Below are 12819 nucleotides of genomic sequence, written 5' to 3'. Positions count from 1 at the left end.
ATAGTGACTGCAGGGAAAACTGTGAAGCAGTGGCATGGAAAGGTACAACAAGGAACATTTGTAATTGGTCCCAGTGAGAGGAAACTATGTCCTGGAGACTGAAGGGTGGTGGAAGTCACATTCTCGTCTTTCCTAGATCAGCATGAATGGGCAGCTAAGAAGTGGGGGTTGGTTGGTGGGACAGATGGATTAGGATTGTGTAGGCTGTTTGGGAACAAAGGCTCTGCTGTGTGTGCACTCAGCACGGTGTGATCACTTGTAGCAACGACAATTCATAAAGCTTTTATGACTTTTTGCCCTTTTCTTTTCTCATGTAGTTAGCCTAGCCTACACAAGGAGGCTAGACAACATAAACATATATCCACAAGTTTAAAGAAAAGCTCATTAATCAATTTCAACGAGAAATTTTCAGTCAAAAAGACAGTCCTTGTTGTGTATTTAAAAATAAATAATAAAAAAATAACTGAAAGACTCTTGATCAAAGACTGTCATTTTAAACGTATATTATTTAGAAACAGAATTGTCTTGGGGTTAATAACGGTGAAGAACCTAGATGGCGCTGTTGTGCGGATATAGTGTTAGTGGAGTCCCTCAATGTAGCTGCGTGCTCTCCAGTGTTGGGAAGTTTGACTCATTTCCGCGAATCATTTCGTTCGAACAGTTCATTTAAAAAAAGGTTCAGTGAGTCTTTACGTCATCATGTGGTCCCCAACATATCCAGTTAAGTCACATGTAGACTAATTTTGATGTTTGAGTCATTAACCTTAATTGAAACAATAGCATTTAAACAATACTAGCTACTATTAATTTGTTTCTCTCCACTGCAAAAAAAAAAAAAAAAGCTATTCATTTAACCAACTCTGTTTCTTGAAATACCCGCATTAGTAGGCCTAGTAGCATTTCTGTTATTCGGCCCATTAGTCAAGTCTTTCGTTCATTCTAAATGCTCTTAATATAAGCTCACGATGCTTCAATGATTCAGTGAGCTGTTGATTAATGACCCGTTTTTGACAAAGCGGATTTTTTTCTTCTTCATTAATGTAATGTTGATTCTTTTTATACATGTATCCATAAATATAAGTGTTTGAAGACAAAACCTTATTTTTCTATATTTTAAAAATATTTTGTTAGTAACTATTTTCAATAATTGAATTTTAAGAAGGTAAACAGGCCTGCGAATTTCTGAGCTGATAAGAGACTTAAATGTATTCGTTTTTGTTCACCTGTACATGTTTTCCTTTTCATGGTTGTATTGATTTGCCTTGCTTTTTTATTCATTGATTAGCAGCACGTATGAGTAGCATAATTTATTTATCGTGTTCAGCAATAAAGAACCGCTCGGACTGCTCAGTCCGGTGCGTGAACAGATATTTTTTTGTGAACCGGTTCAAATGATTCATGGAAAAGATCCGATTCATAAGAACGATTACGTTCACGACTCGGCCATTGCTATTCTCCAACTCTAAACCCGCCGCAGGAATGAGCAACGCTCGCCGAGCAGCGGATACGCGGCCGTTCTAAACAAATAGCCTGTTTTAATCGTTCCTGCGGACGTTTATGCTAATTCGCATGACTGACAAGTAGATATCACATGCTAACGTGGGCCGTCAGTTCACGAACCTTAACATGTAACAGAATACTCGCTAGTCCCGGCTTGTGAAGCAGGAGTGAAGAGCAATCAATCACCGGACACCTCCACCGTTATTCGTATTTGTACTGTACAGTGAGCGCTGCTGAGGCAGGGGAACCGCTGCTCTAATGCTTCCCTGACCACACCGACTCAGCGCTGCTATTTTAACGGGGTATCTTGTTTTCGACCAAACATCAGATCAGGTTTTATAGCGGGACAAGATGTTGCAAGTGTTGATTTGCGGCGTTGTGGTCTTTCCCGGTCTCTTCTTCACTTTTAGAAAAGTGCTTCCGTCCATTTTCAAGCAGTGGACAGATGCCGACGTCGTGCTGGTCAGCGAGAGGTGAGTTTGGTGACAGTTGAGCAGTTCTGTAAGGCCAGACAGCTCTTGTATTATAATTTGCTGGTTTACTGCTGTTTAGTAGTAAAAACGAGTCTCACTGTCAGTTTGATAGGTCGGGTTTGCACATTTCACTATAATATTCACGTAAAAAGGCTAACTTGATGGAAACGATCATACCAACTGTTAAAATGCAGATGCAGTGTTTGCATCTTGACCTGAAGCAGGGGCTTCACAGACTCAGGGACCTCCAAACAGGCTCTCAGCCAACCCAGGGACCCCAATTTTCAATATCTATCCAGGACCTTGACAGATCCCATGGGCACCTGGTTAAAAACCCTATACCCTATATATAGATTTATATGTTGAGGCTTGTGTGTTTAAGGGATCAATTGTGTTTATAATCAGACTATGTTGTGCTCATGTTATCCTATGATATGTTCAGCTGATCTCATGACCTTAATCACTCCCTTATCAACTTAGCCATGGATAGTCCATGGAGAATGAGCATGAATTGACCAATTTCCAGAAATGCACAGACCTCTTCTATATTTCCATGCAAACATGCTGGGTGAAATAGGTCTTCAATAATCTGATCTGATCTGTACCTGAAGGCAGATCGCTACAAACACATCTGGGTAATAAACCCAGTACACACAGTCAACTTATAACCACTAGTGTAATATATTCTCAAACTCAACATCTGAAACTAGCCACTATTTAAAAATTGTAAATGAGGGGAACCTTTATCTGTGTTCATCCAAACATGCATTTTTTTTGCAGATAAGCAGTTTCAGATCAGTTCTGGGTGGGTTCAGCATAAATTGTCATTTATAGTACTTTTGTCCTCTTGTTAGCTTATACAATAGGCAAAAATGCATCTTCTAAATATAAAATAAAACAAGAGTGTGTGCTCAGCTTTGGAATATTTGGGCTTCATCATTTTATAGCAGAATCATACATATATTTGGTGTATTTTTTTTATTTTAGCAATGGCCATAATCCCAGCCAATGCCTATGTTTGCTTTACAGCCATCCACAATTTTGTGTTTTATAAAGTTCTATCAGTGTCTGTGTGTTCTGACTGGAGGTCAGTTACTATTATGGCTAAACGGCAATATTTTGTTTGAATTTTCTTTGACCTTTTTTATTGAGTTCCTGTTGTGCTAGATCAGGGGTGCCTAATCCTGTTCCTGGAGGTCTACCTTCCTGCAAAGTTCAGCTCCAGCCCTGATCAAACAGAACTGAACCAGTTAATTAAGATCTTCAGGGCCACTTGATAATTACAGGCAGGTGTGTTGGATCTGAACGCAGGTAGGTAGGAACTGGATTGGGCACCCCTGTGATAGATTCTTCCAATACAATCAATTAAATCAAACACCAAAAATTATGCTGTATCAGCATAAGAATATTCTTAGTAAGGGCTGGGTATCGGTCGAAAATTGTTGATACCGATACCGATACCTTGACTTCGATACCGGTTCCTTGATGATACTTTTTTTTCGATACCAATTTTATGAAATCCATTTTAACAAGATTACAATACATAATACCTAAAAAGAAAACTGGTTTTATTTTTTCAGTTTGTTGACTTATTTTACAGGCTCAAAGACCCGCGAAGCGAACGCATAAAGCTTGCCGCAAAGCACTGGCAAAAGTAGCCTAATGATTATGAATGTGTGGGAAAAAATAGCAAGGAGACATTTTAATTGTTTATTAATAAACTAGTGTTATCTGAGTCAGTGTTGGCTGCAAAGATGAAGTTGACGTTGCTGACTTGTCATCTCTGCAGTATAGAGAACACGTGCGCGCCTATAGAGAGAAATGCACCTTTCATTTGGATTACATAATCAAAGAGTATTTGTTTTTTATTCAAATTGGTTAGTTTAAAAGTAGACATTTCAAGCTTTCGATATGCCTATTTCTCATGTCTGTGAGACAAGTTGCCTATACGCTGAGTTTCGGTTCATTTATGTGACGCGCTCCAGTTCTTCTTGCAGTTGAGACGGAGCAACTTTCTGCTCTTAAGTTTATTCCGTGCACTCAGGTGCACTCACACATCAGATTTGTTGTGTTGCTGGTCTGGGCAGCAATTATCTTGTCGCAAATACTGCATTGTGCGCTGTTGGCATGGAGCCTGGTGATATGTAGCCACACTTTTGATCTTTTCCACATCTTTTCTATCTATAGGGGTTGGGACACTTACACACTACAGCCTCGTGTGAGCCACGTCTCTGGGCGTAACCGGCGTAAACTAGTGTTTCTCCTTAATGCCTCGCCACAGCCAATCATGCATGCTTATTAGCATACTGACATTGACGAGATTAAACCCTTAGGTATCGAAATTTGGTAACGAACGACAAGACATTTTTTGATACTCGATGGTATCGAGGCAATTCGGTCGGTGCCTAAAAAGAATCGATACACAGCCCTATTCTAGTAACAAAAGGGTCCAGTTCTCTGGGCTTTCGCACCGGGTAGTTATACTCAGTTATAGGAAGTAGCCACCTGGGCGGTCCCCTGAGAACTAAATTTCCCCAGGACAGTTTCCGCCAGTAGAAACTCTTAAGTGACATAAGCAGGCTGACAGCGACGTCGTTTAAGTGAGGCATTCAACAACTGGAAGATGGAAGATGCCGTGATTGGAGCAGTGTTTGTTGTGTGTCGTGGGTTTTGTGATAACGGAGATAGAATGTTGATGTATAAGTTATGCGATTGAAAGAGCAAAAAGGAGGGCTAAGAGAAAATCTCCTATGACAACTAGCAGTGCTTCATCGAGGCTGAGAAAAGAACACAATACTGCAGATAAAGGCCATTAGCATTAGCTTTCTGAATTTTTATGTCTTATCACTGTTTTCCATGTTCGTGGAGTAATATAAACTGTTTACACTGCTTTTTAAAAGCTTGGAGCACAATCACATTACCGAATATAAACAGTGCATGAGATGAATATGAACATCTTACAAGAGATGCAAGTTATTTTCTAATTTTAAGATGGCAATATTTACAATAATTAATTTTGTTTACAAGAGATACAAGTTATATTTTACTTTTAAGATGGCATGGCAATATTTACGCTAATTTATTTTCTACATTTTTAGGAAACTTTCTTTTTACATTAAAACTTAAATTACTTTTTTATTAGACGTTTTTATTTCAAGCATTGTATGCTTTGTTTGATTCAGTTGTTTGAAATATTTAATAAATAAGCATTAATAGCTATCTGTGTGTTTCCTTATTTTAGAATCACAAAGATAGGATTATGCACTCTTTCATTAGAAAAAATAACCGTGAACATATTTACAGTATAAGCCTTGCCAGTGACATATGAGAAAGACTTTTATAATCGTTTTATAATCGTTCAATAATCGTAATCGAGGTAACTTGTTCGATTAATTGCGATTATGATTTTAGCCAAAATTGTCCAGCCCTACTCTATTGTATTGTGCTGGGTTTGACCCTATTCTGAAGTAGGATCTAATTTAGCATAACTAAAATCGTGAACGCGCCAAAAAACGGGAAGTTCCGCCAATAGTTATTGGACAATGAAAACGTTCCTCCGGTACAAAAGCACCTTTAATTCAGAATTAGTTCTTCACATTCATTCTCTTTCAAGAAAACCAACACTCAGCACAAAGTTTATAGAAATTGGCTGTTTTTAGATTCAGTATATTTTTGCAGACAGTTTGAGGAAGCCAAGATAAAAACGCTATAGGAAAATCAATTACTAATCAATAAAAAACAAAAAACAACATCTGCATCCCTGAAGTAAGTTTGTTATCTGCCCTTGTGTATCAGAAAATAAACTAGATTGCATAAAATTAAGTTTTGGCCCAAACTCTTGTCAGGAGTGTCATGTTTCTTTAGATGTTGTCATCTGACGGATAGTGCTCAGCAACAGGACATAACTAACACAAGATAGATACGGACATGTAGATAGATAGTTGGGTAGTTGATCTTTGATCTTGGTTGATGGTAGTTAGACGATGTGCTGTGAGCCTCTGGACTCAGTGAAGAGGATGGAGGTTGTTAGAGGAGTGATAATGAAGTGACGCAGACTCTGGACTTTTACACAGAAGTGTTGATTCAATCAGTTCTATGTGTGTACATGTTAGAATGAGGCAATCAGTCTGAATCACTCTAAAGCCGGGCTCAGACTACTGAAGTTTCTGGCCGATTTATGCCTGATTTACCCCTCCCGACACTCGAAGAAGAAATCCGGCCAGGGCATTGGTCGGTTCAGATATTTGGTCCAGATTATATGGTAATTTTTAATCAGTTCATTTACAGTTCAAATCTTAAACCTCCTGATCTGCTCTCGGACACATCCCAGACAATATCAAACATATTCATATTTTAAATCGGAATGATTACGACTATGATTATGTCTGTACTTTCACAATAGCCAATGAGAGACAAGTCTACAAGGAGATGGAAGTGATGGAACTTTTGAAACGGTGACCGAAAAAAAACAAAAAGCAGCTGTACGGGTCTGGTGAGCAAAGGAGATGGAGGAATGGCTGGTCAAAATGTGGCAACAACACGGGTGTTTTTTCTCGCTACAAAGAATAGGCTAAGTATTGATACACCAAGTTGTAGACAGTAGACAAAATAGTAGACAGTACTATTAATAGTAGACAAAATAGACACTATCTATTTTTTTTTTACATCTTCCCTGTGAGATCATATGAGGTGCTAAATCTTGTAGGGTGTGATTCGCCACAATTTTCAAATCTTGTAGTGTGTGCAGGTCTGAGATCTGAAAGAAGAAAATCTGTGAAGATTCTACTTATGAGCGTGATGCAACCAGATTTCACAATCGGTTAAGATTTAAAAAACTGCTGTGCGATTTAAAAACTCCTGCAAAATATATATATATTTTTTTATATAACTTATAATATAATAATGTGATATTCGATATGCAATATGACAAATTAAAATAACTGTGTTCTATTTGAATATATTTTAAATATAATTTCCTGTGATGCAAAGCTGAATTTTCAGTATCATTACTCACCTCTTCAGTGTCACATGATCCTTCAGAAATCATTCTAATATGCTGATTTGCTGGTCAAGAAACATTTATTATTATTATCAATGTTGTGGAAAAATTTTCTTTCAGGATTCTCATTCTTTGATGAATATAAAGTTCTATTTCATTTATTTGAAATATAATCTTTTATAACATTATAAATGTCTTTACTGTAACTTTTGATCAATTTAATGCATCCTTGCTGACTAAAAGTATTGATCCCCCCCCCCCCCCAAAAAAAATTCTTACTGACTCCAAACTTTTGACAGTATATAATGTTACAAAAGCCTCTTATTTCAGATAAATGCTGTTCTTTTGAACTTTCTATTCATCAAAGAATCCTGATTTATTTGTATTTTTTTACATAACTGTTTTACAAGATTGATAATAATAATAATAATAATAATAATAATAATAATAATAATAAACGTTTCTTGAGCAGCAAATCAGCATATTAGAATGATTTCTGAAGGATCATGTGACACTGAAGACTGGAGTAATGATGCTGAAAATTCAGCTTTGCCATCGCAGGAGTAAATTAAATTTTAAAATAGGCTATGTTAAAATAGAAAACAGTTATTTTAACTTCTAATAATATTTCACAATATGATTATTATTATTATTTTTTATCAAATAAATGCAGCCTTGGTGAGCATAAGAGACTTCTTTTAAAAACATAAAAAATCGTACCGATCCCAACATTTTAAACGGCAGTGTGTGTATATATCACATTCTTTCTGGGAAAAGAAAGCATCACTACAACTTATGAAAGTGAACAGCAGTGTTTTTGCATTACATAAAATGTCACAAACCTGACAATGCCATTTTAAAATAAAAAAAACTTAAAAAACTTTTTAAAAAAAAGAAAAAAAAAAACCTGTTTAAATACCAACAAATCTTTGCTCAACTTGGTAATCTATAGTTATATTAACCTGAGAACTTACCATCAAGAAGAACATCCAGGTAAACAAAAACACCAGAAACTAGGGGTGGACTATTAGTTATTTTAATTTATCTTTGTTATTACAAATAAGAGCAAAGAGGCAAATTACAAATAATAGGACTAATACAATAAAATAAATAAAATAAACAGTTATTTAAGTTTTTCCAGTAGGCCTACATTAGATCTATTTATCAGTAAAATTCTAGTTAAAAACTATACAGAAACTGAATAATCAAATGTAAAAATAAAACACTGCATAATCTTCAGCACATTAATTAAATATACAGTAGTCAACATTTGAAGTGGATCAAAACCTTTCATCAAAGTTATACATGAATTAGGGATGCAACGATACAACTTTTTTTCAGACCAAGAACAAGTACTTACATTTGGGTACTTGCTGATACCAAGTACCGATATGAGTACTTAATAATACCATACAATTCTTATAACAATGTTTTATTTTCATGTGATGTTTTTCACTTTCTGACTGTAACAAAGTAAATATACAACTTGTAAAATCAAATTTCTTGTGCTAAAGGAGCTATTACTCACCCCTCCTCGACAATTTAGCAGAGCATAGTTTACAGTCTGCTCTACTTTGATCATCATCGTTTTTAAAATATTTCCAAACGGCTGACATTACTCCTCCTTCGACTACCTGCTCAACTGATGAGAGGTTAGGCTAATGACACGTTGCTATAAGGGGCCGTTCACATATTGCGTTTTTTTTAATTTTGCAATTTCATTATTTCAAATGTGGGGATTGTATCATGTGGGCATTTCATGATACAAGTGGTGTGGTGTTTACATGAATACTCGCCAAGACAGGCATTCTAACATAACTATGTGTGTATTTGATAGTTGAGTGCAATAAACCGTGAAAGAGAACTGAATTCAAGATCACACACTGTGCAAGAGGTAGCTTTCTGTGCGCGCACTACGGGTGTATGTTAGACAGCGCGAGCACCACAATAAGTTGTTTTCCGCAGTTTATTGCACTTAATAACTCTTTTTAACATCAAGAAAGTCACATGTAGGTAACAGTCGCGTGCCTGGTCTATTCCCTGCTATATGTGTTGGCCTAAAACTTTTTGAAGTAGCCTATTAAAGTCATTCAGATTTTCGCAAACCCTTGCGATATTCATATTGTGATATGTACATTCGTGATATTTCGATATATCATGTAGCCCTAATTTTAAGTGTCAGAAACATAATTTAACATCAACAGATTTTGTCTCAGCAAAGTAACAATATGAGCACAATTTATGTGCTGTGATAGACGCTGCCTTGTTCACGTTTGAGTGCTCTCTGAGTGCCAAAGGTTTCTATTTACAGCATGTTTTTACAAGCGTTGGGCATTGTAGACAATCACAATCATATTTGTTTAACTCGTGAACGCAAAGGCCTATCAGAGCTGAGGTGCTAGTCAGTTTATTAGTCAGAATCCGCTTAACACGTTCAGAATTTTGTTTAACACGAACTGCAGCTCGCGGATCCTTTCATTACAACCAACAAACTGTAAACACAATGTAAATAAAAGATTCATTGTACAATTAAAGGTGCCGGAGGTGATTCTCTGCAGATTATTTTTTTATGCTGGTTGAAAGTCTCCTCATATCCTGATAGCAATCACTCTGTTAAGCGGTCTAAATGTATTTTTATAAATATATGTTGTCTGTGGAAGGCGTAGGACCTAGTGATGGGCAATCCGGCTCTTTTTCGTGAGCCGGCTCGTTTGACTCGGCTCACTGAAAAGAGCCGGCTCTTTTGACTCACAAACGGCTCTTTAAAAATATATGTTTTAACTCGCTGAAAGTCCACCGCACAACTGTGCAACGTGAATATTCACATTTGTAATTGTCCATAACAACCCAAAAACTTGTCTGCTTGCCTTGCACATCTAATTAATGGGCAAAGTTATAATTGACTATTCTTCTTACCTTTTTTTATTTTATTTTATGGATGTTATTGAGCTTGTAGAAGTTTAGCTCTTGTGTTCTTCTAAACATCTTGCGGTGCAATTGCCCGATGTAATTTCTGAGTCATATCAGACCATAAACTATCTCTCTTTTAAATGCCTATTCCACGAGTGGTAGGCTACGATTGGCTGTTTTAAAATATAATTAATATCGAAACAAAAAAACAAAAACAAAATAGGGTTAGGCAGTCACATCTACGAGACGTTTAGCCCTCCTCCAATAGTAGGCTACTCACAGCTGGGCTCATAGCTTGCAGGTTTGGGCAATTTTTTTCATTTGACTGGTTCAACGGCCACCCTCCCGAATTTAATTAAAATATTATTTTTCGTCACGTCTTCCGCCCGATCCGCGGTTTATCCGCATCTCGAGTGTGTGTGTGAGTTGGCTCGGCCCTCCCTCATGCATTTTAATTGGTTGACATCGCGTGTATGATTGACAGGTACAGAATGTGACGCTGATCAGACAGTCGAAACAAATGTGTGTGCGCCTTTAGGCCTATATAATTATTTTTCTGTTGGTCTTTGAATTAGTCAATTATTTTAAAAACAATTAAAATCATTTGTTATTTCATTATTAGCCTACATAATGATTTAATTTCTATAGACTATATTTTTAAAAATAGAGTCGGCTCTTCAGATATGCGAGCCGGCTCCCGTCGTTCACCTACAAGAGCCGGCTCTTAGATCCGGCTCATTCGCGAACGACCCATCACTAGTAGGACCATAAAATGTTTGTTCAATCGTTGCAGTTGGTCCGAACGGTCCTATAGCATGTGTTCCCTGTTGGTCAATGTGTGTTTGCATACCACTGTACAGGCTGTTCACGCAGACATAATAAGTCATCAGCGCATTCACGTACGCTGTACAGACAGAGCGAGAATGGCAGGCAAGCAGCAACAACATAACTTTCCTTCTGAACCGACAACAAGTGGCACTGGCAAAGGATCTACGATCTATATATCTTCATCGAAGCCAAGCAGACTCTCATTGTGGAAACCCTGTCATGCAAGAAATATTATTACACACTGACTGAAGTTTTGCTAGCTAAACAAATTAAAAACTTGCTGCATCTAATTCTGTTTTTAGAATTTGTTTACGTTTGGTATTGTAGCGTTACTTACTGTACTAATGTTTTCTCACCGGTGAATGACACATGATATTGGTATTGCAGTAACGTTGTCTCTGGTCTTCTTGGCTGTGCACATTCATGCTTTCAGGAGGCGTGGCTTTAGACGGTGATTTGCAGGGAGGGTGGGACGTACGCTTTTAGTGCTATCAGGCTAAAGTTAACATTTTCCCAGATGTCCAGCACCTTTAAGACAGCTTTTTTATTATTGCTAGAGTTTTTGCAAGAGTGAAGAATTCAGTGAGCTAGTGCTTTAGAGAATGACAGCCTTAGTGATTATAAAGGGAGGGATCTTCTCTTGTTTTCTTTTTATTAACCATTTACAATCTGAATACAGGTTTAATTTTTAATGCTGATAAGTACACGGCAAATCCTTGTATAGGCCATCTGCCTATATAAGTAGTCCGAATATTTCAACTGAGTAGCGGCAAGCGGCAACTCAAGTGCAAGCGCAGTAGCACGGGCAGCTATGCAATACTTGTTCCCATAATTACTGAGAACCGAGGTTACTTTAGTAACTGACACGTTCCCTTTCGATACGGTTCACTCACATTGGATCAGTTACTGATGCTTTGGGGAACGCAATCCAAAAGTGCCAAGCTACAAGCGCAGAATGGAAGACCTGTCTTGTGAGCCCAGCACTAGGGCACTCAAGGTAAGGGCTCTTAACAGGCCTTTCATCGACCCACACTGGGGTGAAAATACCTGTGGGTGAAGTAAGAATTAAGGGTGGAAGTAAGAAAAAGGGGGATGCACCCCCCCCATCCAGCAGCTCCTGTAGGAAGGAGGGCATAAAGGTGCCTAGTAGAGGGCTCTCTTCTCTCTGAAATAGTATTCATAACACTCTGAGAGAGGCGCGGAGGCTCCCATTGAGAGGCCACAGATGGAGGCCCCACAACTCGGGTTGGGGGTGCCATATTGTCCCTTTTGTCTGGGAAAGGAGGTGCAATACCAATAAACAGCCTTTATCACTGAATAGAATACTACAAAATAATCTTGTTTCTGCCTCATTCTGTTAAGAAGCCACATCAGTTCACTGAAGGAAGTTATTTCAAACTGGTTACCATTAAAGGGCACCTATTATACCCCTTTTCACAAGATGTAAAATAAGTCTCTGATGTCCCCAGAGTGTGTATGTTAAGTTTTAGCTCAAAATACCCAACAGATAATTTTTTACAGCATGTTTCAATTGTCATTTTTTGGGGCTCAGAAAAACACACCGTTTTAGTGTGTATCCCTTTAAATGCAAATTAACTGCTGCTGCCGGCCCAGGGGGCGGAGCCTCACGAGCTCGCGCTAAGAGCCAGGACAATCTCATCTGATAATATCAAAACAGAAACTCTCAGTAGTGGTGTTCATTTTGACTCGGAGTCGCACAGTAATGCCCACAATGCCAGAGAATATATGCTGTATGGAGATAGAACAGGAATAGTTTAGTTTGATTACGGTTATTTGTCATCTGCTTTTATCCACTATTAATACAAGCCTTCTGTAGCAGACCCCGTCCGAATGATGACCAAAATATACTGATGAGTTAAATTAAGTTTATTGTACCTCACACAAAAGATGAAGCCTTAGTTTTACTCCAGAAATTCACTGTTAGAGCCGAATAAACACAGTATATAAGTGCGCATTAAAGTCTCATCCATAAACTCTCTCTCTCTCCCTTTCATTATCATGGAACATACACAGCGAAATACACAAAACACTCGTTAGAACTATCAGTAAACAAATACACACCTTTTCAGTGGGTGCTTAATCAGCTGG

General features: G+C 37.8%; 1 protein-coding gene across 2 annotated transcripts in view; it reads left to right on the top strand.

Annotated features, from left to right (window-relative positions):
* Positions 1-1445: 1445 nt before the first annotated feature.
* tlcd3a (TLC domain containing 3A) overlaps positions 1446-12819 on the top strand; it is a 33731-nt gene continuing 22357 nt past the window's right edge. Inside the window, exon 1 of one of the 2 annotated variants that reach the window (XM_084414128.1) lies at positions 1446-1973. In XM_084414128.1, coding sequence (XP_084270254.1) covers positions 1852-1973 — 122 coding nt within the window. In that variant the 5' untranslated portion in view covers positions 1446-1851. The remainder of the gene's footprint in view (positions 1974-12819) is intronic. The other variant, XR_014627955.1, reaches the window with a different exon arrangement.

This window comes from Rutilus rutilus (genome assembly GCF_951802725.1).
Source record: "Rutilus rutilus genome assembly, chromosome: 7".
Classification (NCBI taxonomy): domain Eukaryota; kingdom Metazoa; phylum Chordata; class Actinopteri; order Cypriniformes; family Leuciscidae; genus Rutilus; species Rutilus rutilus.
This window is presented reverse-complemented; position numbering and strand designations above follow the sequence as displayed.